At 41.2% G+C, this 25,712-nt stretch overlaps 2 protein-coding genes across 5 annotated transcripts in view; one reads left to right on the top strand and one right to left on the bottom strand.

Moving 5' to 3' along the window:
- Positions 1 to 212: 212 nt before the first annotated feature.
- Positions 213 to 808, bottom strand: LOC110503371 (beta-galactosidase-1-like protein 2). The gene is made up of 3 exons (XM_090218752.1): positions 527 to 808; positions 387 to 431; positions 213 to 300 (listed from the first exon to the last, which is right to left on the bottom strand). The coding sequence occupies exons 1-3, from the start codon at positions 688 to 690 to the stop codon at positions 213 to 215; spliced, it is 297 nt and encodes a 98-aa protein (XP_090074878.1). The 5' UTR covers positions 691 to 808.
- A 664-nt stretch (positions 809 to 1,472) lies between these two features.
- glb1l2 (galactosidase beta 1 like 2) overlaps positions 1,473 to 25,712 on the top strand; it is a 28,891-nt gene continuing 4,651 nt past the window's right edge. For 2 of the 4 annotated variants that reach the window (XR_016491395.1, XM_021582847.3), the window contains exons 1-15: positions 1,473 to 2,054; positions 18,395 to 18,580; positions 18,675 to 18,743; positions 18,828 to 18,923; positions 23,044 to 23,152; positions 23,269 to 23,361; positions 23,470 to 23,551; positions 23,701 to 23,765; positions 23,863 to 23,947; positions 24,256 to 24,396; positions 24,481 to 24,561; positions 24,676 to 24,782; positions 24,915 to 25,061; positions 25,161 to 25,232; positions 25,625 to 25,703. Coding sequence is in view for 2 of the 4 variants with exons in the window: in XM_021582847.3 (XP_021438522.1) it covers positions 18,417 to 18,580; positions 18,675 to 18,743; positions 18,828 to 18,923; positions 23,044 to 23,152; positions 23,269 to 23,361; positions 23,470 to 23,551; positions 23,701 to 23,765; positions 23,863 to 23,947; positions 24,256 to 24,396; positions 24,481 to 24,561; positions 24,676 to 24,782; positions 24,915 to 25,061; positions 25,161 to 25,232; positions 25,625 to 25,703 (1,390 nt within the window). In the remaining 2 variants the exon portion in view is untranslated. Of the gene's footprint in view, positions 2,055 to 18,394; positions 18,581 to 18,674; positions 18,744 to 18,827; positions 18,924 to 23,043; positions 23,153 to 23,268; positions 23,362 to 23,469; positions 23,552 to 23,700; positions 23,766 to 23,824; positions 23,948 to 24,255; positions 24,397 to 24,480; positions 24,562 to 24,675; positions 24,783 to 24,914; positions 25,062 to 25,160; positions 25,233 to 25,624; positions 25,704 to 25,712 lie in introns of those variants that run through there. The other 2 variants (XR_016491396.1, XM_090218746.1) reach the window with 2 other exon arrangements.

Here is a 25,712-nt window from a genome sequence, read left to right as displayed (position 1 = left end):
TATAATTCTATTTATCCACATTACTAAGGAATGTGGGACTGTAACTCTTTTACAGAGACCTGACTGTAAACACCAATGTAGCTGATTGAATAACTGATTAGTCAATGAGGGAAATAACACCACACTGGAAAAGAGCATCACAAAAATTGATGAGGAAAAATTGATGAGATGTCGTATCCAACAGGGAGTTGAAACCAACCTGGGCTAAAATGTTAAAATCTGGGAACATCTAACCTGGGCATCCCTCCTAAGTCCCACTCAGCACAGATGTAGGGTCCTGCCCGCAGAATAATGTACGCCCTGAGAGACACAGAGAAAAGCAGAGAGACAAAGCTCAACAGCTTTATCAAACATTTATCACAAAATCATATAAACGTCTTCCTTACTTTAAAACCCCTCTCTTTTGCTCATGAAGGTTCCATGGCACATATCTGAAAGATAAAGCAGTCATTCTCAGTATCTCTCCATAGTAGAGCAGCAGTGAGTGGTGGTATAAGAGACCATGAGGTGTTCTGTGTGTACCTACGTGGTGAGAGTGTTGACCCCACAGGCCCTCATCTTCAGCAGCCGGTCCTCCCAGTAGGCTCTGGGGACGCGGAAGTAGTGGATAGAGCCCCCCAGGATGTGAAAGGGCTCTACCTCTAGAGTGAACTGAAAGGAGTTGGCCCTCAGACCCTCTTTCTGGCTCATTCTCTCCACCTCTGGGTGTTGGCTGGAAGAGAAAGACAAACTGCTGGTCAAACCAGAAAGTTAGACTAGATAGGAGTCATAGGAACTAAACAATGGCAATCTAAGGTGAGTAAGTAAGTATTTATAATTATTGTGACCAGCATACAAGACACACCCAACAGATTTAGATAAATCAACAAAACTTTCAGCATAAGCTACATACATGCTACTCCTCGTCTTACAAGAATGGAAATCTATATTTGAATATGAGTGAGAAGTACATTGTCAATTGTTCACACTGTTGCACTGTGGAATGAGTGCTGAACTGAGCCATAACAAATGGCAACACACAAGCTACGTGTTTGTCTACACAAAGGTTAATGTCCATAGTAGGTGGGTCAGGTGAAAGTTCATGATGGGGTAAATTAAAGATATGGAATGGCTTTGTATTAACTAGACTATCAAAAGTATTGATTGTATATCATTTCTCACATTTGTAGTCCCATTTAACAATCTGATAATATTTTGTCATTATGAATGGTCTTTAATAGCATTACCTATAATAGATTGTCTTTAAATAACCAGTTTTTAAAGGGTCCGTTTGGGATACTGGTTGCCTATTGATGCATTTGCAGGTACTTGAAAACATGAGGAAAAACAAACAAATAGGACATAACTTTGTACATACTCTCGAGACCTGTCTATAAAGTCTTATCACAGACAAAACGATGAGACAGCTATTTCACCGGATGAATAAATGTGAAGCATCCGCTTGGTAGTTCCACCCACTTGAGAGGAAGCCCATTAGCCGGTAGTAGAAGATGGAACGAGATGGCTTTTGTCCAACATTCTGCACATTTTCTCATCGATAAAACATTTTTCTGTTCCCAAAACTATAATATTTTACGAACAGAGTCGAATATTTTTTTTTAGACTCTACCCCTTGCCAAAGTAAAAAATTTTTTTTTAAAAATGCGTTGTATACAAGCACTTCGCAGAGTAGGCGTTCCCTAACGGAAATATGCAAATATAGGTTATAAGGCACCAATAGGGTCTCACTAGCTCGTGCTTGGCTCTGCCCACCTCCCTACTTGTTCTGCCCACCATGACTCCCTTGTTTCCATTTGAAACGACAGGCTGTGGTTTATCTTGATTTAGTTCCAACAATCTTTGGCCTGACCGTGTGAATTAAAATCAAATATATCCGAGAATGGCATACCGCTGTCGTATGAGAGACAGCCTGACGACCATGGACGCATTAAAAATGGTTTACGAATAACGTTACAGCGTTGCAACAGCTGGTTTGACAGCCCACGCCTTCAAAGACCACACCGGAAGAACAGGAATAATACTATACAGGCGATTCACTCAAGGGGAAAATACAGGTGAGAGCTATAGACCATAATAAATTAAAATATACATTTTCACCCGAATTACACACAACTCCAAACCAAGTGGAAAGTCTGACTGTTAGTTCTGACAAAATTCACAGTGTTTCTCATTAGGCTATCATAATTCGATTTTCAGCAGGCAGTAAGTAGCCTTTAGTTTACATTGTCCGTGTTAGGCGTAAAATATTGCTCGCTTTCAATAGGCACTATGAAACGGATAGTTGCAATATATTGTATCACGTGTTGTCCTTACATCAAAATCAGTAAAAAGACAGGTCAGGCGAACTTGCAACACCGGAATCTTACCATTTGGTGCTATAGCCTACTGTTTATACTAGATTGTAATGGGGAAAACGTTTTATCCAAGTTTTCAGCTTGCTTAGTTCATATTAACAGACTAATTTATTCAACATGAATAGCAAGGCAATTTTGAGGTAAGAACTCAATGAGGGAAATAACACCACAGTGGAAAGTGGGTTGAGTTTTCTTCTTGTTGTTGTTAGAGACCAAATCATCCGGTTCACGGCACCAAGTTTTAATTTCACCATTATTTAACCAGGTAGGCCTGTTGAGAACAAGATCTCATTTACAACTGCGACCTGGAGTATTAGCGTTGATGTTATTCTTCGATAACACAGGCCGCAAAGCAAATCAGGGGGGAGAAAAATATATTTATTCAAAGATAACAAATCATGGTTGTTATGTTGGGAAGTAGCTGGTCATTCTTCCCTGTCCTCAGTGTTTCTCTCCACTGAACAAAGAGACAATATTTAGTTTTAAACCCCCAACCCTAGCCTGTGGTTGACCAATTCCTGCAATAAAATTGTCCAAATGGCCAGATTACAAGTATCCCATTTCAGGATCAATGTATAAACAATTTGAACTAATGAGAACTTGCCACATGTATCTATGAGTCCGGGCTGAAACCCCTATACAGATTCTAAATGATGTTGAACTGAAAAACATCTTCCATTGATTATTAATTCCCTCTTGACCTTTTAATCATCTGCGTTGTATATTGATCTTCGAATATTCTTACACATCCAACAAGTTTGTAAAGTCATAAGCTTGATATAGTCATTGCGTGCTAAGAATTTCGGACCAAATACTAAACGTTTGACTACTTTAATTCACATAAGTTAATTTGTCCCAATAATTTTGGTCCCCTAAGATGGGGGTACTATGTACAAAAAGTGTTGTAATTTCTAAACGGTTCACCCGATATGGATGAAAATACCAGTCAGTCTGCACTTTAACCTCCGTCATTGTATTGAATCCAAAGTGTTGGAGTACAGAGCTGTGTCACTGTCCCAATACTTTTTGGAGCTTACTTTAAAATGTATTGGTATTCCTATGGAATTGTACAAGTTTCTAGTCCTCTGTTTTATGAAAACAGTTAATAGGATAACATTGCATATATTTTGGTCAGCTCACATCCATGACTACTCACATGTACATATACATTTGACATGTTTGAAGATATTGCAATTATTGATCATAACATCTTCAGAAATAAGCAATTCTGACAGCTTTTTGGGCACATTCTTAATTCTGGGAATGTAATGTTAATATACACTACCAATAAAAAGTTGAGACACCTACTCAAACCACGTTTTTTGTTATTTGTACTATTTTCTACATTGTAGAATAATAGTGAAGACATTTAAAAATGAAATAACACATCAAATATATTTCATATTTGAGATTCTTCAAAGTAGCCACTCTTTGCCTTGACAGCTTTGCTAACTCTTGGCATTCTTTCAACCAGCTTCATGAGGTAGTAACCTGGAATCCATTTAAATTAACAGGTGTGCCTTGTTAAAAGTTCATTTGTGGAATTTCTTTCCTTCTTAACACGTTTGAGTTGGGTTGGGTTGTGACAAGGTAGGGGTGGTATACATTATATAGCCTTATTTGGTAAAATGCCAAGTCCATATTATGGCAAGAACAGCTCAAATTAGCTTAGAAATTACAGTCCATTACTTTAAGACATGAAGGTCAGTCAGTCCGGAACATTTTAAGAACTTTCAAAGTTTCTTCAAGTGCAGTCGCAAAAACCATCAAGCGCAATGATGAAACTGGCTCTCATGAGGACCGCCACAGGAAAGGAAGACCCAGAGTTACCTCTGCTGCAGAGGACAAGTTCAATAAAGTTACCAGACTCAGGAATTGCAGCCCCAAAAAATGCTTCAGAGTTCAACAGACACTTCAACATCAGCTGTTCAGAGGAGACTGTGTGAATCAGGCCTTCGTGGTTGAATTGCTGCAAATAAACCACTACTAAAGAACACCAATAATAATAAGCATGGAGGAGGAGGTGTGGGGGTGCTTTGCTGTTGACACTATCTGTGATTTATTTAGAATTCAAGGCACACTTAATCAGCATGGCTACCACAGGATTCTGCAGCGATACGCCATCCCATCTGTTTTGCGCTTAGTGGGACTATAATTTGTTTTTCAACAGGACAATGACCCAAAACACACATCCAGGCTGTGTAAGGGCTATTTGACCAAGGAGAGTGATGGAGTAATGCATCAGATGACCTGGCCTCCACAATCATCTGACCTCAATCCAATTGAGGTGGTTTGGGATGAGTTTGACCGCAGAGTGAAGGAAAAGCAGCCAACAAATGCTCAGCACATGTGGGAACTCCTTTAAGGACTGTTGAAAAAGCATTCCAGGTGAAGCTGATTGAGAGAATGCCAAGAGTGTGCAAAGCTGTCATCAAGGCAAAGGGTAGCTACTTTGAAGAATCTCAAATATATTTTGATTTAACACATTTTTGGTTACTAGATGATTCAATATGTGTTATTTCATGTTGATGTCTTCACTATTATTCTAAAATGTAGAAAATAGTACAAATAAACTAAGACCTTTGAATGAGTAAGTTTGTCAACTTGTCACTGGTACTGTATATTAGGCACATTTGGTTGTGTATTCCACATCACTATGAACATTTTTAGATATTACAATTAGGCCTGTATTTCATACATGCAGGTATAGTCATGCGAAATCAATTAAATAATACCCCTTTGAGTTGTTTGGCGGCCATATTGTGAAAAAGCTTCTGTGGGGTTAATGCATGGGTCCTGTGATGGCCCTGTATGGCCCTGTATCTGCAAAAAAAAAAAATCCTGTTCTAGCTGTGTGTGTGCGCAATTTGGAGATTCTATCACCAAAATTGCAATCCAAAAACATAGCCACTACGTGTAATTATATGGCTAAGCTTACACCATTTTTAATGGCAGCGGCACAATATGGGCTATTTTTTTAACAATAGTGATAGGTGGTGCTTTCAAAGTTGGTTATATATTATAATTTGAATGGTAATATCATGGCCTTTAAGAACCACTTGTCAAACAAAGTTTAAAATGTATCAGGGTTTCCTTTTTAAAGCAATTTATACAGGTAATTCTGATTTGTACCCGAGAGGTCAAAGGTAAACGTTCTGTTGGCCTGAACATTCCAAACATGTGTCTGATTGATAACGGAATCTTTTTTATTTATTTTATTTCACCTTTATTTAACCAGGTAGGCAAGTTGAGAACAAGTTCTCATTTACAATTGCGACCTGGCCAAGATAAAGCAAAGCAGTTCGACACATACAACGACACAGAGTTACACATGGAGTAAACAAACATACAGTCAATAATACAGTAGAAACAAGTCTATATACAATGTGAGCAAATTAGGTGAGATAAGGGAGGTAAAGGCAAAAAAAAAAAGGCCATGGGGCAAAGTAAATACAATATAGCAAGTAAAACACTGGAATGGTAGATTTGCAGTGGAAGAATGTGCAAAGTAAAAATAATGGGGTGTAAAGGAGCTAAATAAATAAAATAAATACAGTAGGGAAAGAGGTAGAGTGACTGGAACGAATTGCAAAAATCGCTGAAGTTGGAGACTTATCTCCCTCACCAACTTCAAACATCTGCTATCTGAGCAGCTAACCGATCGCTGCAGCTGTACATAGTCTATTGGTAAATAGCCCACCCATTTTCACCTACCTCATCCCCATACTGTTTTTATTTATTTTTTTTTCTGCTCTTTTGCACACCAATATCTCTACCTGTACATAACCATCTGATCATTTATCACTCCAGTGTTAATCTGCATAATTGTAATTATTCGCCTACCTTCTCATGCCTTTTGCACACAATGTATATAGACTCCCCTTTTTTCTACTGTGTTATTGACTTGTTAATTGTTTACTCCATGTGTAACTCTGTGTTGTCTGTTCACACTGCTATGCCTTATCTTGGCCAGGTCGCAGTTGCAAATGAGAACTTGTTCTCAACTAGCCTACCTGGTTAAATAAAGGTGAAATAAAAATAAAAAATAAATAAAAGTTGTTTGGGCTAAATTATAGGTGGGCTATGTACAGGTGCAGTAATCTGTGAGCTGCTCTGACAGCTGGTGCTTAAAGCTAGTGCGGGAGAAAAGTGTTTCCAGTTTCAGAGATTTTTGTAGTTCGTTCCAGTCATTGGCAGCAGAGAACTGGAAGGAGAGGTGGCCAAAGAAAATAATTGGTTTTGGGGGTGACCAGAGAGAGATATACCTGCTGGAGCGCGTGCTACAGGTGGGTGATGCTATGGTGACCAGTGAGCTGAGATAAGGGGGGACTTTACCGAGCAGGATCTTGTAGATGACATGGAGCTAATCTAAGCTTTCCAATGATACAGTGCATTTGGAAAGTATTCAAACCACTTGATTTTTTCCCACACTTTGTTACGTTACAGCTAGTGATGCACCGATATTACATGTTTGTCCGATTCCGATATTTTCCTTGACAGAAAAAAAATTATACCGATATTTAACATTTTAGCTGCCTTTTAAGCATTCTAGTACAGTTAAATAGTTAACACACAGACATGGATGCAGCGGTTCTTGCACTACATCTCAGTGCAATTGCTCGATCCACCCGTTTGTCTCTACCCGTTCTCTAAGAGAAATCTTGAGATTTTAATAGTGTTAAAATCACAATAATCCCTTTTAGTTATGTACAAATGTAATATTTAACAATCAGTTGATGAAAAAAAAAATGCACATTTAGTTTCATCTAACACAATATACACAATTGACAAGGTTACTTACCATTGGCCAAGTGCAGACGATGTCCAAAACATTGCAGTCGGGTCCATTTGTTGATTTGAGCGGCCTTCACCACGTTCGCACCACTATCCGTTGCAGACCTGTCTGTCTTGACTGAGTCCCCAGGAGGCGAGAGCATCAATGAGCCCATCTGCTATAGCGTCACCCGTGTGGTCGTTGGGAAAGTATGTTTGAAGGCATTTATTTCGAAGATTCCACTCTGTCAATATAGTGGATAGTGATGCTAATATAAGGCTCTGACATGCGACTACACCACAGATCAGTAGTAGTAGCAAAATACGTCAAATCTGTCTTGAGCTGTTCCTCAACGTTTTCCCTACACTCGGCGTAGAGTTTAGGCAGTGTGGTGTGAGAAATGTTTGCGGCCAGGTACAACGTACCTGGGTCAATTAAATTGATAAGCCTCTTGAAACATTCATTTTCTACTGTGCTAATTGGTAGCGTGTCCTTAGCAATGCAATACATAATAGCATTTGTGATGTCTTTGTCTTTTCGATGTTTGCTCGTAGGGCATAAACGCTGTCAGTGTTGACTGCTTCGGGTGAACATCCCTAGATTTGGCTGGTGCTTGAGGCGTTTATCAATGCGGTGTTGCAAACTCAAACTTTCTGCATGTTCCAAAGAGTGATTTTGCTTCAGATGGTGAAACAGGTTTGTCGTATTACCAGACTTGGTAGCCACCTGTCTACGGCACAATTTGCACCGAACATTGTTCTGCTCGTTGTCGGACTTCAAAAAGAAGTCCGGACTTTGAAAGCTGCTCCTTCCCCATGGCTATCACTGCCACTTTTCACCTACATCACCATTTTTTTTGTGGTTTAATAGTGGCTACTTCATCACTCGAGGTGCAAAGTGGTTTTTAGTGGGCGTATATACATACTATGGTTCATAAATTTGGGGTCACTTAGAAATGTCCTTGTTTTTGAAATAAAAGCACGTTTTTTTGTCCATTAAAATAAACTAAAATTGATCAGAAATAAAGTGTAGACATTGTTAATGTTGTAAATGTCTTTTGTAGATGGAAACATTTTTTTTAATGGATTATCTACATAGGTGTACAGATGCCCATTATCAGCAACCATCACTCCTGTGTTCCAATGGCACGTTGTGTTAGCTAATCCAAGTTTATCATTTTAAAAGACCAATTGATCATTAGAAAACCTTTTTGCAAGTATGTTAGCACAGCTGAAAACTGTAGTCCTGATTTAAAGAAGCAATACAACTGGCCTTCTTTAGACTAGTTGAGTATCTGGAGCATCGGCATTGGTGGGTTCGATTGAAATTGCCAAGAAACTGAAGATGTTGTACAACACTGTGTACAACCCTTCACAGAACAGCACAAACTGGCTCTAACCAGAATAGAAAGAGTTGGAGACCCCCGTGCCCAACTGAGCAAGAGGAAAAGTACATTCGTTTGAGAAGCAGACACCTCACAAGTCCTCAACTGGCAGCTTCATTAAATAGTACCTGCAAATCACCAGTCTCAATGTCAACAGTGAAGAGGCAAATCTGGGATGCTGGCCTTCTAGGCAGAAATGTTTTGGTACCCTTCCTCATATCTATGCCTCGACACAATCCTGTCTCTGTGCTACACAGACAATTCCCTCAACTTCATATCTTGGTTTTTGCTCTAAAGGCACTGTCAACTGTGGGACCTTATATAGACAGGTGTGTGCCTTTCCAAATCATGTCCAATCAATTGAATTTACCACAGGTGGACTCCAAGTTGTAGAAACATCAAGGATGATCAGTGGAAACAGGATGCACCTGAGCTCAATTTCAAAAGTCTGATAGCAAAGGGTCTGAATACTTATTTCAATAAGATTGTCTTTTTGTTATTTGAGGAGAAAAAATATATATTAATAGGAATAGAGCTAAGCACAGGCAAATTCCTAGAGGAAAACGTATGTAAATAAGATATTTCTGAATTTAATTTTCAATACATTTGCAAACATTTCTAAACTTGTTTTCGCTTTGTCATTATGGAGTATTGTGTGTAGATTGATGAGGAAGAAATATAATGTAATCAATTTTAGAATAAGGCTGTAACGTAACAAAATGTGGGAAAAAGTCAAGGGGTTGGAATACTTTCCGAATGCATTGTATATGATTAAAGGCTATATGTAAGCAATAACTTTGTTTTTCATAGGATAAAATCCCAATGTGAAAAATGAATGGAGTGAAAGAAAGAGTGACAACACAGAGACAGCTGCCAATGCTGCACTGCTATCACACATTTTCCACTAGGGACATAGACCTTCAAGAAAATCACTAAAATCACATCGTCATCCCAAGTGAGTCTGAAGACCCACATTTGGAGGTCTGGTCCATGAACTACACTGAACCAAAATATAAACTCAACATACAACCATTTCAAAGATTTTACTGAGTTACAGTTCAAATAAGGAAATCAGTCAATTGAAATATATTAATTAGGCCTTAATCTATGGATTTCACATGGCTGGGAATGCAGATATGCATCTGTTGGTCCCAGATACCTTAAAAAAAGGTAAGGGTGTGGTCTGGATCAAAGAAACAAGGCAAGTATCTGGTGTGACCACCATTTGCTTCATGCAGCACGACACATCGCCTTCGCATAGAGTTGATCAGGCTGTTTATTGTGGAATGTTGTTCCACTACTCTAAAACGGCTATGAGAAGTTGCTGGATATTGCTGGATATTGGTGGGAATTGTAACACTGTCGTACACGTCGATCCAGAGCGTGCCAAACATGCTCAATAGGTGACATGTCAGATGAGTATGCAGGCCATGGAAGAACAGGGACATTTTCAACTTTCAGGAATCGTGTACAGATCCTTGCAACATTTGTATTTGTATTTTTTATTTAACCAGGTAGGCAAGTTGAGAACAAGTTCTCATTTACAACTGTGACGTGGCCAAGATAAAGCAAAGCAGTTCGACACATACAACAACACAGAGTTACACATGGAATAAACAAACACACAGTCAATAATACAGTGGAAAAAGTCTATATACAGTGTGTGCAAATCAGGTAGGATAAGGGAGGTGAGGCAATAAATAGGCCATGTTGGCGAAGTAATTATAATATAGCAATTAAACACTGGAATGGTAGATGTGCAGAAGATGAATGTGCAAGTAGAGATTAGAGGTCGACCGATTATGATTTTTCAACGCCGATACCGATTATTGGAGGACCAAAAAAAGCCAATACCGATTTTAAAAAAAAAAAAATATATATATATATATTTATTTATTTATTTATTTATTTGTAATAATGACAATTATTATTATTTTAACTTAATATAATACATCAATAAAATCAATTTAGCCTCAAATAAATAATGAAACATGTTCAATTTGGTTTAAATAATGCAAAAACAAACTGTTGGAGAAGAAAGTAAAAGTGCAATATGTGCCATGTAAGAAAGCTAACGTTTGAGTTCCTTGCTCAGAACATGAGAACATATGAAAGCTGGTGGTTCCTTTTAACATGAGTCTTCAATATTCCCAGGTAAGAAATGTTAGGTTGTAGTTATTATAGGGCTATTTCCCTTTATACCATTTGTATTTCATGAACCTTTGACTATTGGATGTTCTTATAGGCACTTTAGTATTGCCAGTGTAACAGTATAGTTTCCGTCCCTCTCCTCGCTCCTCCCTGGGCTCGAACCAGCCACCACATCGAACAGCGTTACCCATGAAGAGCAAGGGAAACAACCAACCCAAGGCTCAGAGCGAGTGACGTTTGAAATGCTATTAGGGCGCGCTAACTAGCCAGCCATTTCACTTCGGTCACATCAGCCTCATCTAGGGAGTTGATAGGTTTGAAGTCATAAACAGCGCAATGCTTGACGCACAACGAAGAGCTGCTGGCAAAATGCACGAAAGTGCTGTTTGAATGAATGTTTACGTGCCTGCTTCTGCCTACCACCGCTCAGTCAGATACTTAGATGCTTGTATGCTCAGTCAGATTATATGCAACACAGGACACGATAGATAATATCTAGAAATATCATCAACCATGTGTAGTTAACTAGTGATTATGATTGATAGTTTTTTATGAGAAGTTTAATGCTAGCTAGCAACTTAACTTGGCTTACTGCATTTGCGTAACAGGCAGTCTCCTTGTGGAGTGCAACGAGAGAGAGGCAGGTCGTTATTGCATTGGACTAGTTAACTAAGGTTGCAAGATTGGATCCCCCGAGCTGACGAGGTGAAAATCTGTCTTTCTGCCCCTGAACAAGGCAGTTAACCCACCGTTCCTAGGCCGTCATTGAAAATAAGAATGTGTTCTTAATCTTTTAAATAAAGATTAAATAAAGGTGTAAAAAAAAAATATCTGTAAATCGGCGCCCAAAAATACCGATTTCCGATTGTTATGAAAACTTTTTAAATCGGCCCTAATTACTCAGCCATTCCGATTAATCGGTCGACCTCTAGTTCTTTTTGGCACTTTAGTATTGCCAGTGTAACAGTATAGCTTCCATCCCTCTCCTCGCCGCTACCTGGGCTCGAACCAGGAATACATCGACAACAGCCACCCACGAAGCAGCGTTGCCCATGCAGAGCAAGGGGAACAACTACTCCAAGTCTCAGAGCGAGTGACGTTTGAAACGCTATTAGCACGCACCCTGCTAACTAGTTAGCCATTTCACATCGGTTACACCAGCCTAATCTCGGGAGTTGATAGGCTTGAAGTCATAAACAGCGCAATGCTTGAAGCATTGCGAAGAGCTGCTGTCAAAACGCATGAAAGTACTGTTTGAATGAATGCTTACGAGCCTGCTTCTGCCTACCATCGCTCAGTCAGACTGCTCTATCAAATCATAGACTTAATTATAACATAACACACAGAAATACGAGCCTTTGGTCGAATCCGGAAACTATCATTTAAAAAACAAAACGTTTATTCTTTCAGTGAAATACGGAACGGTCCCGTATTATCTAATAGATGGCATCCCTAAGTCTAAATATCGCTGTTACATTGCACAACCTTCAATGTTATGTCAAAATTACGTAAAATTCTGGCAAATTAGTCCGCAATGAGCCAGGCAGCCCAAACTGTTGCATATACCCTGACTCTGCGTGCAATGAATGCAAGAGAAGTGACACAATTTCACCGGGTTAATATTGCCTGCTAACCTTTCTTTTAGCTAAATATGCAGGTTTAAAAAATATATACTTCTGTGTATTGATTTTAAGAAAGGCATTGATGTTTATGGTTAGGTACACGTTGGAGCAACGACAGTCCTTTTTCACGAATGCGCACTGCATCGATTATAGGACACGCAGGACACGCTAGATAAACTAGTAATATCATCAACCATGTAACTAGTGATTATGATTGTTTTTTATAAGATAAGTTTAATGCTAGCTAGCAACTTACCTTGGCTTCTTACTACATTCGCATAACATGCAGGCTCCTCATGAGGCAGGTGGTTAGAGCGTTGGACTGGTTAACCGTAAGGTTGCAAGTTTGAATCCCTGAGCTGACAAGGTAAAAATCTGTTGTTCTGCCCCTGAACAAGGCAGTTAACCCACCGTTCCTAGGCCGTCATTGAAAATAACAATGTGTTCTTAACTGACTTGCCTCGTTAAATAAAGTTGTAATTAAAAAAATAATAATCGGCAAAAACGACGTCCAAAAATACCAATTTCCGATTGTTATGAAAACCTGAAATCGGCCCCAATTAATCGGCCATTCCGATTAATCGTCGACCTCTAGTAGAGATACTGGGGTACAAAGGAGCAAGATAAATAAATAAATAAATACTGTATGGGGATGAGGTAGTTGGATGGGCAATTTACAGATGGGCTATGTACAGGTGCAGTGATCTGTGAGCTGCTCTGACAGTTGGTGCTTAAAGCTAGTGAGGGAGAGATGAGTCTCCAGCTTCAGTGATTTTTTTTTTTGCAGTTAGTTTCAGTCATTGGGCGCCTTTCCTTCCACTTCTCTGCTGCCAAGTGAAGAATTGGCTTTGGGGGTGACCAGTTAGATATACCTGCTGAAGCACGTGCTACGGGTGGGTGCTGCTATGATGACCAGTGAGCTGAGATAAGGCAGGGCTTTACCTAGCAGAGACTTGTAGATGACCTTGAGCCAATGGGTTTGGCGACGAGTATGAGGTGAAGGCAAGCCAACGAGAGTGTACAGGTCGCAGTGGTGGGTAGTATATGGGGCTTTGGTGATAAAACAGATGGCACTGTGATAGACTGCATCCAATTAGTTGAGTAGAGTGTTGGAGGCTATTTTGTAAATTACGGTAGGATGGTCAGTTTACGAGGGTATGTTTGGCATCATGGGTGAAGGATGCTTTGTTGCAAAATAGGAAGGCGATACTAGATTTAACTTTGGATTGGAGATGCTTAATGTGAGTCTGGAAGGAGAGTTTACAGTCAAACCAGATATCTAGGTATTTGTAGTTGTCCACATATTCTAAGTCAGAACCGTCCAGAGTAGAGGTCGACCGATTTAATCGGAATGGCCAATTTAATTAGATTTTCAAGTTTTCATAACAATCGGAAATCTGTATTTTTGGGCGCCGATTTCCGATTATTTAAAAAAAAAAAGATATATATATACACACACACACACAGTGGGGCAAAATAAGTATTTAGTCAGCCACCAATTGTGCAAGTTCTCCCACTTAAAAATATGAGAGAGGCCTGTAATTTTCATCATAGGTACACTTCAACTATGACAGACAAAATGAGAAGAAAAAAAATCCAGAAAATCACATTGTAGGATTTTTAATAAATTTATTTGCAAATTATGGTGGAAAATAAGTATTTGGTCAATAACAAAAGTTTATCTCAATACTTTGTTATATACCCTTTGTTGGCAATGACAAAGGTCAAACGTTTTCTGTAAGTCTTCAAAAGGTTTTCACACACTGTTGCTGGTATTTTGGCCCATTCCTCCATGCAGATTTCCTCTAGAGCAGTGATGTTTTGGGGCTATTTCTGGGCAACACGGACATTCAACTCCCTCCAAAGATTTCCTATGGGGTTGAGATCTGGAGACTGGCTAGGCCACTCCAGGACCTTGAAATGCTTCTTACGAAGCCACTCCTTCGTTGCCCGGGCGGTGTGTTTGGGATCATTGTCATGATGAAAGACCCAGCCACGTTTCATCTTCAATGCCCTTGCTGATGGAAGGAGGTTTTCACTCAAAATCTCACGATACATGGCCCCATTCATTCTTTCCTTTACACGGATCAGTCGTCCTGGTCCCGTTGCAGAAAAACAGCCCCAAAGCATGATGTTTCCACCCCCATGCTTCACAGTAGGTATGGTGTTCTTTGGCTGCAACTCAGCATTCTTTGTTCTCCAAACACAACGAGTTGAGTTTTTACCAAAAAGTTATATTTTGGTTTCATCTGACCATATGATATTCTCCCAGTCTTCTTCTGGATCATCCAAATGCTCTCTAGCAAACTTCAGACGGGCCTGGACATGTACTGGCTTAAGCAGGGGGACATGTCTGGCACTGCAGGATTTGAGTCCCTGGCAGCGTAGTGTGTTACTGATGGTAGGCTTTGTTACTTTGGTCCCAGCTCTCTGCAGGTCATTCACGAGGTCCACCCGTGTGGTTCTGGGATTTTTGCTCACCGTTCTTGTGATCATTTTGACCCCACGGGGTGAGATCTTGCGTGGAGCCCCAGATCGAGGGAGATTATCAGTGGTCTTGTATGTCTTCCATTTCCTAATAATTGCTCCCACAGTTGATTTCTTCAAACCAAGCTACTTACCTATTGCAGATTCAGTCTCCCCAGCCTGGTGCAGGTCTACAATTTTGTTTCTGCTGTCCTTTGACAGCTCTTTGGTCTTGGCCATAGTGGAGTTTGGAGTGTGACTGTTTGAGGTTCTGGACAGGTGTCTTTTATACTGATAACAAGTTCCAACAGGAGCCATTAATACAGGTAACGAGTGGAGGACAGGAGCCTCTTAAAGAAGATGTTACAGGTCTGTGAGAGCCAGAAATCTTGCTTGTTTGTAGGTGACCAAATACTTATTTGCAAAAAAAATCATTAAAAATCCTACAATTTGATTTTCTGGATTTTTTTTTCTCTCATTTTGTCTGTCATAGTTGAAGTGTACCTATGATGAAAATTACAGGCCACTCTCATCTTTTTAAGTGGGATAACTTGCACAATTGGTGGCTGACTAAATACTTTTTTGCTCCACTGTATGTATGTGAATATATATATATATATCTATATATAAAATATATATACCTTTTTTTTAATTAGGCAAGTCAGTTAAGAACAAATTCTTATTTTCAATGACTGCCTAGGAACTGTGGGTTAACTGCCTTGTTCAGGGGCAGAACGACAGATTTTCACCTTGTCAGCTCAGGGGGTTTCAATCTTGCAACCGCACAGTTAACTAGTCCAACGCTCTAACCATTGCACTCCACGAGTAGCCTGCCTGTTACGCAAATGCAGTAGAAGCCAAGGTAAATTGCTAGCTAGTATTAAACTTATCTTATAAAAAACAATCATAATCACTAGTTATAACTACTAATCCAGTTTAGCAGGCAATATTAACCAGGTGAAATTTGTCATTTCTCTGCTTTCATTGCACGCAGTCAGGGTGATATGCAACAGTTTGGACTGCCTGGTTCATTGCGAACTAATTTGCCAGAATTGTATGTAATTATGACATACATTAAAGGTTGTGCAATGTAACAAGAATGTTTAGACTTAGGGATGCCACCAGTTAGATAAAATACCGAACGGTTCCGTATTTCGCTGAAATAATAAACGTTTTGTGCGTTTTGCCAGCAGCTCTTTGCAAGCACAGCGCTGTTTATGACTTCAAGCCTATCAGCCTAATGGCTGGTATAACCAATGTGAAATGGCTAGCTAGTTAGCTGGTTGTGCGCTAATACTGTTTCAAACGTCCCTCGCTTTTAGATTTGGAGTAGTTATTCCCCTGTGGAGCGATGGGTAACGATGCTTCGAGTGTGGCTGTTGTCGATGGTTCGAGCCCAGGTAGGGGCGAGGAGGGGGACGGAAGCTATACTGTTACACTGGCAATACTATAGTGCCTATAAGAACATCCAATAGTCAAAGGTATATGAAATACAAATGGTATAGAGAGAAATAGTCCTATAAATACTATATTAACTACAACCTAAAACCTCTTACCTTGGAATATTGAAGTCTCATGTTAAAAGGAACCACCAACTTTCATGTGTTCTGAGCAAGGAACTTAAACGTTAGCTTTTTTACATGGCACATATTTTACATGGCACACATTCTTACATGGCACATATTACTTTCTTCTCCAACACTTTGTTTTTGCATTATTTAAACCAAATTGAACATGTTTCATTATTTATTTGAGGCTAAATGTATTTTATTTATGTTTTATATGAAGTTAAAATAAGTGTTTATTTTAAATTAAATAGTCCGATTTAATCGGTATCGGCTTTTTTGGTCCTCCAATAATCGGTATCGGCCTTGAAAAATCATAATCAGTCGACCTCTAGTCCAGAGTAGTGATGCTGGACGGGCGGGCAGGTGCGGGCAGCGATCGGTTGAAGAGCATGCATTTAGTTTTACTTGCATTTTAGAGCAGTTGGAGGCCACGGAAGGAGAGTTGTATGGGATTGAAGCTCGTCTGGAGGTTAGTTAACGGTGTCCAAAGAGGGGCCAGAAGTATACAGAATGGTATCGTCTGCATAGAGGTGGATCAGAGAATCACCAGCAGCAAGAGCTACATCATTGATGTATACAGAGAAGAGAGTCGGCCTGAGAATTGAACCCTGTGGCACCCCCATAGAGACTGCCAGAAGTCCGGACAACAGGCCCTTCGATTTGACACATTGAACATGGGCATTATCATGCTGAAACATGAAGTGATGACGGCGGATGAATGCCACGACAATGGGCCTCAGGATCTTGTCATGTTATCTCTGTGCATTCAAATGGTCAATTCTAAAATGCAATTGTGTTCTTTGTCCGTAGCTTATGCATGCCCATACCATAACCCCACTGCCACCATGGGGCACTCTGTTCACAATGTTGACATCAGCAAACCGCTGGCCCACACAACGCCATACAGTCTTCCATCTGCCTGGTACAGTGAAACTAGGTTTCATCCGTGGAGCACACTTCTCCAGCGTGCCAGTGGCCATCGAAGGTGAGGACGACGAGCACACAGATGAGCTTCCCTGAGAGAGTTTCTAACAGTTTGCAGAAATTCTTTGGTTGTGCAAACCTACAGTTTCATCAACTGTTGGGGTGGCTGGTCTCAGACGATCCTGTAGGTGAAGAAGCCTAATGTGGAAGTCCTGTGCTGGCGTGGTTACACGTGGTCTGCGGTTGTGAGGCTGGTTGGACGCACTGCCAAATACCCTAAAGCGATGTTGGAGACGGCTCATGGTAGAGAAATTAACATTCAATTTTCTGGCAACCGCTCTGGTGGACATTCCTGCAGTCAGCATGCCAATTTCACTATCCCTCAAAACTTGAAACATCTGTGGCGTTGTCTTATTTGACAAACTGCTAATTTTAGAATGTCCTTTTATTGTTCCCAGCACAAGGTGCACCTGTGTAATGATCATGCAGTTTATGAGCTTCTTGATATGCCACACCTGTCAGGAGGATAGATTATCTTGGCAAAGGAGAAATCTCACTTAACAGGGATGTAAACAAATGTGTGCACAATATTTTAGAGAAATTCGCTTTTTTTGTGCATGTGGAACATTTCTGGGGTCTTTTTATTTCAGCTCATAAAATATGGGACCAACAATTTACGTGTTGCGTTTTATATTTATGTTCAGTATACTATAGCTTCAACACTAAAATAACAGCAGTGTTCTGAAACAACAATGGTTTCCCTTGTTCAAAGCATTCTAGGCCTTTCTTCATTGTTCTCCATTCGTTGAAACCGTCCGCGTGAGCTCTGCTTCAGTAGATGGGTATAAGCCATACTGAACATTATTTCAGCTTTAGACTTTGTGAAAATCAACGTAGAAGGTAAGATTCTTAATTTTAACATTAGCTGAGATTGGTCAATCTACATAGGGATATTTTATTATGTGTTGAATTGACTGTCTTAGAATAACATAGCTATCGATTCTAGTCATAATATATGCTATCATCATACAGTATATTACAAGTTGTATTTATTTATTAGTCCCTACACAGTTGCTCTAATTCTTGTCTTAAGCGTGATTATTCATAACATTCATAAGAGATCCAGACAGTGGTTTGTCTGTTTCTTCCAGCCTGCAGCCAGAGGTGAGGAGAATGAGCCAGAAAGAGGGTCTGAGGGCCAACTCCTTTCAGTTCACTCTGGAGGGAGAGCCCTTTCGCATCCTGGGGGGCTCTATCCACTACTTCCGCGTCCCCAGAGCCTACTGGGAGGACCGGCTGCTGAAGATGAGGGCCTGTGGGGTCAACACTCTCACCACGTAGGGACACACAGAACACCTCATGTTCTCTTATACCACCACTTACTGCTGCTCTACTATGGAGGGATACTGAGAATGACTGCTTATTTTCCAGATATGTGCCATGGAACCTTCATGAGCCAGAGAGAGGGGTTTTCAACTTCCAGGACCAGTTGGATTTAAAGTAAGGAAGACTTTTATGATTTTGTGATGAATATGTTTGATAGAGCTGTTGAGCTTTAACTCTCTGTTTTTCTCTGTTTCTCAGGGCGTACATCAGCCTAGCAGCAGAGTTGGGGCTCTGGGTGATTCTGCGGCCAGGACCCTACATCTGTGCTGAGTGGGACTTAGGAGGGCTCCCCAGGTTGTTTCCATTACTTTAAGCCTTTAACTTTGTAGCAGGGATCAAATCAAACTTTATTTGTCACATGTGCCGAATACAACAAGTGTAGACCTGAACGTGAAATGCTTACTTACAAGCCCTTAACCACAGTAACACAATAAAATAACAATAACGAGGCTATAATACAGGGGGTACCGGTACCGAGTCAATGTACGGGGGTACAGGTTAGTCGAGGTAATTTGTACATGTTAATGTTAATCCAAGTCTTGCATTGCTTAGCTCCACTCCCACTCCCCAGGTGCTCTCATTTGTTGACTTCTGTAACCGTAAAAGCCTTGGTTTCATGCATGATAACATTAGAAGCCTACTCCCTAAGTTTGTTTTACTCACGGCTTTAGCACACTCTGCCAACCCGGATGTCTTAGCCGTGTCTGAATACTGGCTTAGGAAAACCACCAAAAACCCTGAAATCTCCATCGTTAACTATAACATTTTCCGCCAAGATAGAACTGCCAAAGGGGGCGGTGTTGTAATCTACTACTAAGATAGCCTGCAGAGTTCTGTATTACTATCCAAGTCTGTACCCAAACAATTCGAGCTTCTACTTCTAAAAATTCAGCTTCCCAGAAACAAGTCTCACTGTTGCCGCTTGCTATAGACCTCCCTCAGCTGTGACCTCGATACCATATGTGAATTGATTGCCCCCATCTATCTTCTGAGCTCGTGCTACTAGGTGACCTAAACTGGGACATGCTTAACACCCCGGCCATCCTACAATCCAAGCTTGATGCCCTCAATCTCACACAAATTATCAATGAACCTGCCAGGTACAACTCCAAATCCGTAAACACGGGCACCCTCATAGATGTCATCCTAACTAACTCGCCCTCCAAATACACCTCTGCTGTTTGCCTGCATCCGTAATGGGTCTGCGACCAAATGACCACCCCTCATCACTGTTAAACGCTCCCTAAAACACTTCTGCGAGCAGGCCTTTCTAATCGACCCGGCCGGGGTATCCTGGAATGACATTGACCTCATCCCGTCAGTAGATGCCTGGCTATTCTTTAAAAGTGCCTTCCTCACCATCTTAAATAAGCATGCCCCATTCAAAAAATGTAGAACTAGGAATAGATATAGTCCTTGGTTCACTCCAGACCTGTCTGCCCTTGACCAGCACAAAAACATCCTGTGGCTTTCTTCATTAGCATCGAATAGCCCCCGTGATATGCAACTTTTCAGGGAGGTTGGGAACAAATATACACAGGCAGTTAGGAAAGCTAAGGCTAGCTTTTTCAAACAGAAATTTGAATCCTGTAGTACTAACTCAAAAAAGTTCTGGGACATTGTAAAGTCCATGGAGAATAAGAGCACCTCCTCCCAGCTGCCCACTACTCTGAGGCTAGGAAACACTGTCACCACCAATAAATCCAATATAATTGAGAATTTCAATAATCATTTCTCTACGGCTGGCCATGCTTTCTACCTGGCTACCCCCTATCCCGGTCAACTGCCCGGCACCCTCCACAGCAACCCGCCAAAGCCCCCACCATTTCTCCTTCACCCAAATCCAGATATCTGAGGTTCTGAAAGAGCTGCAAAATCTGGACCCCTACAAATCAGCCGGGCTAGACAATCTGGACGCTCTCTTTCTAAAATTATCTGCCGAAGTTGTTGCAACCCCTATTACTAGCCTTTTCAACCTCTCTTTCGTATCGTCTGAGATTCCCAAAGATTGGAAAGCTGCCACGGTCATCCCCCTCTTCAAAGGGGGTGACACTCTAGAACCAAACTGCTGCAGACCTATATCTATCCTACCCTGTCTTTCTAAGGTCTTTGAAAGTCAAGCTAACAAACAGATTACCGGCCATTTCGAATCCCACCGTACCTTCTCCGCTATGCAATCTGGTTTCAGAGCTGGTCATCGGTGCACCTCAGCCACGCTCAAGGTCATAAACGACATCATAACCGCCATTGATAAGACTCATTACTGTGCAGCCGTATTCATCGACCTGGCTATCTCACTGGTCACCCCCAAAGCCAAGAAGGACATTTCTAAGTGACCCCAAACTTTTGAACATGTGTATACATTTTGGGTGAGGTTTTTTCTCTTGCCTGAGTAGCATCGTTTCACTGCCAAAAATAAAATTAAACCATCTCGTGTTCAGCGAAATAAAAATACAATGTCAAATACAGGTATCCTAGTCAAATAATTAACATCCAATCATATTAACTGTTACTCTCTCCCGAGAAACCTTCACTCATGCACAGACATTTAGAAACAAAACATGACAATTGACAACATGACAATTATTTTATTATTATAAAACATTATTTTATCCCCGACGTGGTATCCAATTGGTCATTACAGTCTTGTCTCATCGCATCAACTCCCGTATGAATTCGGTAGAGGTGACAGTCTAGAGCCATGTGTCCTCCAAAACACAACCCAACCGAGCTTCACTGCTTCTTGACAGAATGCCCACTTAACCCGGAAGCCAGCCGTACCAATGTGTCGGAGGAAACACCATACACCTGCGGACCGTGTCAGCGTGCACTGTGCCCGGCCCGCCATAGGAGTCGCTAGTGCGAGAGGGCCAAGGACATCCCTGCCAGTCAAACCCTCCCCTAACCCGGACAAAGCTGGGCCAATTGTGCGCCGCCACATGAGTCTCCCGGTCGCGGCCGGCTGCGATAGAGCCTGGACTCTCATCAAAATTGCAACAAGCAGTTATGTGAAAATGTAATTTATTCAGAAGCCACTGCCAGATTTCTGGATAGGTCTGCTCTGAGTTTCTTGCCTTGGGAAATTACGCTGTTAAGACACTGATGCCCTCTGCAACCACGTACCTATAATGAGAGTGGATTCTTGGCCCTCACTAGCATGAAAACTAAATACAGACACCGATTGTGTGTGAAAAATGATTTAGGACTGAGACTCTCCAATACAACCCAACATTGCAGAGTTATGTGCATCCTTTCAAGCACACCCTTCTCATTAACCTGTGGTGAGTTAGTCACAATTTTTGATGAACAAATAAGGTTTTACATGTAAGATGGCTAAATAATGAGCAAAATTATTTATTATTATTTGTGCCCTGGTCCTAGAAGAGCTCTTTGTCACTTCCCACGAGCTGGGTTGTGAAAAAAACTCACACATTCTTATGTTTAATAAATGTATTGTATAGAGTGTGGGAGGCCTACAATGATATCAAAACAACATTTGAGAGTGCGCTGACCCTGGTGCTAGAGGGGGTACGCAGCTGGAGGTTGAATGTTTAAAGGGGTACGGGACTATAAAAAGTTTGGGAACCACTGGTCTAGGGTATCCGGGAGGAAGCTGTTGATGTGAGCCATGACCAGCCTTTCAAAGCACTTCATGGCTACCGACGTGAGTGCTACGGGGCGGAAATCCTTTAAGCAGGTTAACTTCGCTTCCTTGGGCACAGGGACTATGGTGGTCTACTTGAAACATGTAGGTATTACAGACTCGGTCAGGGGAGGTTTAAAATGTCAGTGAAGACACTTGCCAGTTGGTCTGCGCATGCTTTCACTACACGGTAATGGTAATCCATCTAGCCCCGTGGCTTGGTGAATGTTGACCTGTTTAAAGGTCTTGCTCACATCGGCCACCGAGAGCGTTATCACGTAGTCATCCAGAACAGCTGATGTTCACGTGCATGCTTCAGTGTTGCTTGCCTCGAAGCGAGCATAAAAGGCATTTAGCTCATCTGGTAGGCTTGCGTCACTGGGCAGCTCGTGTCTGGGTTCCCCTTCGTAGGCCGTAATAGTTTTCAAGCCCTGCTACAGCCGACGAGTGTCAGAGCCGGTATAGTAGGATTCAATCTTAGTGGTTCGTCTGAGGGCATAGCGTTATTTCTTATAAGCGTCCAGATTAGTGTCCCGCTCCTTGAAAGTGGCAGCTCTAGACTTTTTGCCCGATGTGGATGTTGCCTGTAATCCATGGCTTCTGGTTGGGATATGTACATACATACGGTCACTGTGGGGACGGTGTTGTTGACGCACTTATTGATGAAGCCGATGACTGAGGTGGTATACTCCTCAATGCCATTGGATGAATCCCGGAACACAAACCAACATGTTGAATGAGACATCCTTATAACAGTTATTTTCTTTTAAGCTGGCTGTTACGTGACAAAAACATGAAGTTGAGGACAACCTACCCTGGCTTCACAGAAGCAGTGAACTCTTTCTTCGACACACTCATCCCAATAATTAAGCCTCTACAAGTACGTAAATTAGTTTCCTTATTATCCAAGTTATTAAGTCCTGATATCTGTTAGAGCGGTTCGCAGGGGTGTTAGTGAGCTAGCTGTCAATACATGTTGTCCTCTTTGTTTTATAGTTTAAAGAGGGAGGCCCCATCATTGCAGTTCAAGTGGAGAATGAGTATGGCTCATATGCAAAGGATGAACACTACATGCCTTTTATAAAGGAGGTACTGTGAGACTGTACTGTTTCTCACCATCTGCATCATACTGTATGCCCAGTATAGACTTTTGCAGTGACCTATAAATGTATAGTGAAACTGTATTCTCATTGACAGGCTCTACTATCCAGAGGAACCAATGAACTCCTGCTGACATCAGACAACCGGGAGGGGCTCAAATGTGGAGGAGTGGATGGAGGTAGTGGTTTTCTATTGCTAGATCTTGATATTTGGTAATGTACATTGAAGCACATCTTTGTGCCATTACACTTGCTTTCAATAGATGCTGCTAGAAAATATCCTTATTTAGTCTACATTGTTCATCACTTGAACCCCTCCTTTTTTAAGTCCTCAAGACGGTAAACCTTCAAAGACTGGCCTACGGAACAATACAATATTTAGCGTACATGCAGGTATAGTGCCAATGATTCTCTATTTTCTTCTATTTTGTCTTGCATCTGAGAAAACATAGTGGTCCAAAGATGAAGTGTGACTTTGCCCTTACTGTAGCCCCAGAAACCTCTGCTTGTAATGGAGTACTGGTCTGGGTGGTTCGATGTCTGGAGTGAATCTCACCACGTGTTTCCAGCAGAGGGTAAGTTTCATTATAAACTAGGTTAAGATCATGTCACATAACCCCTAGTTATAGCAACTCTTAAAGTTCATCCATCTTTTACACTTTGTCATTCAGCAGACACTCCTGCCCAGAGCAACTTACACTAATGAGTGCATACATCATATTTTGTTTGTATTGGTCCCCCTTGGGAATTGAACTCACAACCCTGGCATTGTAAGTGCCATGCTCTACCAACTGAGCCACACAGGACCATCCATTCATCAGTCTAAGGACTGTATGATTGCCCACCGTCTATCATTGATTCTGTCTGTCTACTTTTCTGGTAGACATGTTGGCTGTGGTGTCACAGATACTGGAGCCAGGTGTATCCATCAACCTCTATATGTTCCATGGTGGAACCAGCTTTGGCTTCATGAATGGAGCTGTGGCGAACCTTGGCACCTACAAACCTCAGGTCGGCAGCTATGGTAGGTTTTATGTATCCTATCAAATGTAATATTACTTGCAAAGCAAAAAGTTGTCATCTGAATATTTTTTATTTTATTTTTTAGATTATGATGCACCGCTATCCGAGGCTGGAGATTACACCACCAAGTATCAGCTCTTGAGGAATTTATTCAGCCAGTTTCACAGTAAGCTTTCTCTTTCAAACATTCACATAAAATACTATTGAAGTTTTGGAAAACAGGCACCATATGCAATTTGAGAAAAAATGTCTAACTGGCACATGTATCTGTGTGTCTCAGGTGAGAAGCTTCCTGAGGTTCCCTCTCTCCAGGCCAGGAGAGTGTATGAGCCTGTCATCATTCAGCAGCATCTGTCACTGTGGGAGAGCCTGCAGTTTACTGAGAAGGTGAGCTAAGGGTCAAGTAGGATGCTGTCAGCTGAGACCTGGCAATACTCTATCTCTTCAAGGGTTGATGTTGATTCCATAATGTTCTTAATTTAATTGAATGCGCTACATTGACAATGTTTCATCATCAAGCCCTTGAAGTCAGAGGAGCCTGTCAACATGGAGAACCTTCCTGTCAACAGTAATAATGGTCAGTCCTATGGCTACACTCTATATGAGACCACCATCCGCAGGGGAGGCCTTCTGAACTCCAAGAAAAATGTTAAAGACAGAGCCCTGGTGAGTACAGACACACAGCTACATGGCATGAATGTACTATACTGTATGGTGCACACCGTATGACAATACATCATTTGTACTAATAAAGTTGTCTTCTAGGTGTTTGTGGACAGACACTTTGTTGGTGTCCTGGACTATAAATCGGTGGAGTTTGCACTGCCTGATGGGAAGGTATGGTGATACTGTGTGTTTAGATTCAGTCTATAGGTGTGCTGCTGAGCTGCTTTGTAAACTGGCTAGTTGATATTCAACACCATGATAGAGGTGAAAGCTTCTGGTGATGCTGATCAATGAGTTTGTTACTAAGGTGACAGGATTAAGCAAACAGTTTTTCAGACAAATTTTGTTCTAACAAAGAGGAATCGTAATCACTAACTTTGCACCTGCCTGTTATTGGAAAACAAGTCCATGCTGTCCTATAGCACAGCGGAAGATTGGATCAATTACTCTCTGCAGTCCAACTGAAAGCCACATGTTCTTCTATTGTCTTTGGGTACTATGCATTGTTGACTGTAGTGCATCAATTAGTGGTTTCCACATGTTTTATGTATTTTCCATTGAAGGGAGAGCGAACATTGAGTTTACTTGTGGAGAACTGTGGAAGAGTGAATTATGGGAAAGCCCTAGATGATCAGCGTAAAGGTATGTTAT

This window comes from Oncorhynchus mykiss, chromosome 24 (assembly GCF_057628025.1).
Source record: "Oncorhynchus mykiss isolate SJ-2025 chromosome 24, ASM5762802v1, whole genome shotgun sequence".
NCBI lineage: Eukaryota > Metazoa > Chordata > Actinopteri > Salmoniformes > Salmonidae > Oncorhynchus > Oncorhynchus mykiss.
Note: the sequence above shows the minus strand (reverse complement) of the source record. Positions and strands in the feature narration are given on the sequence as shown.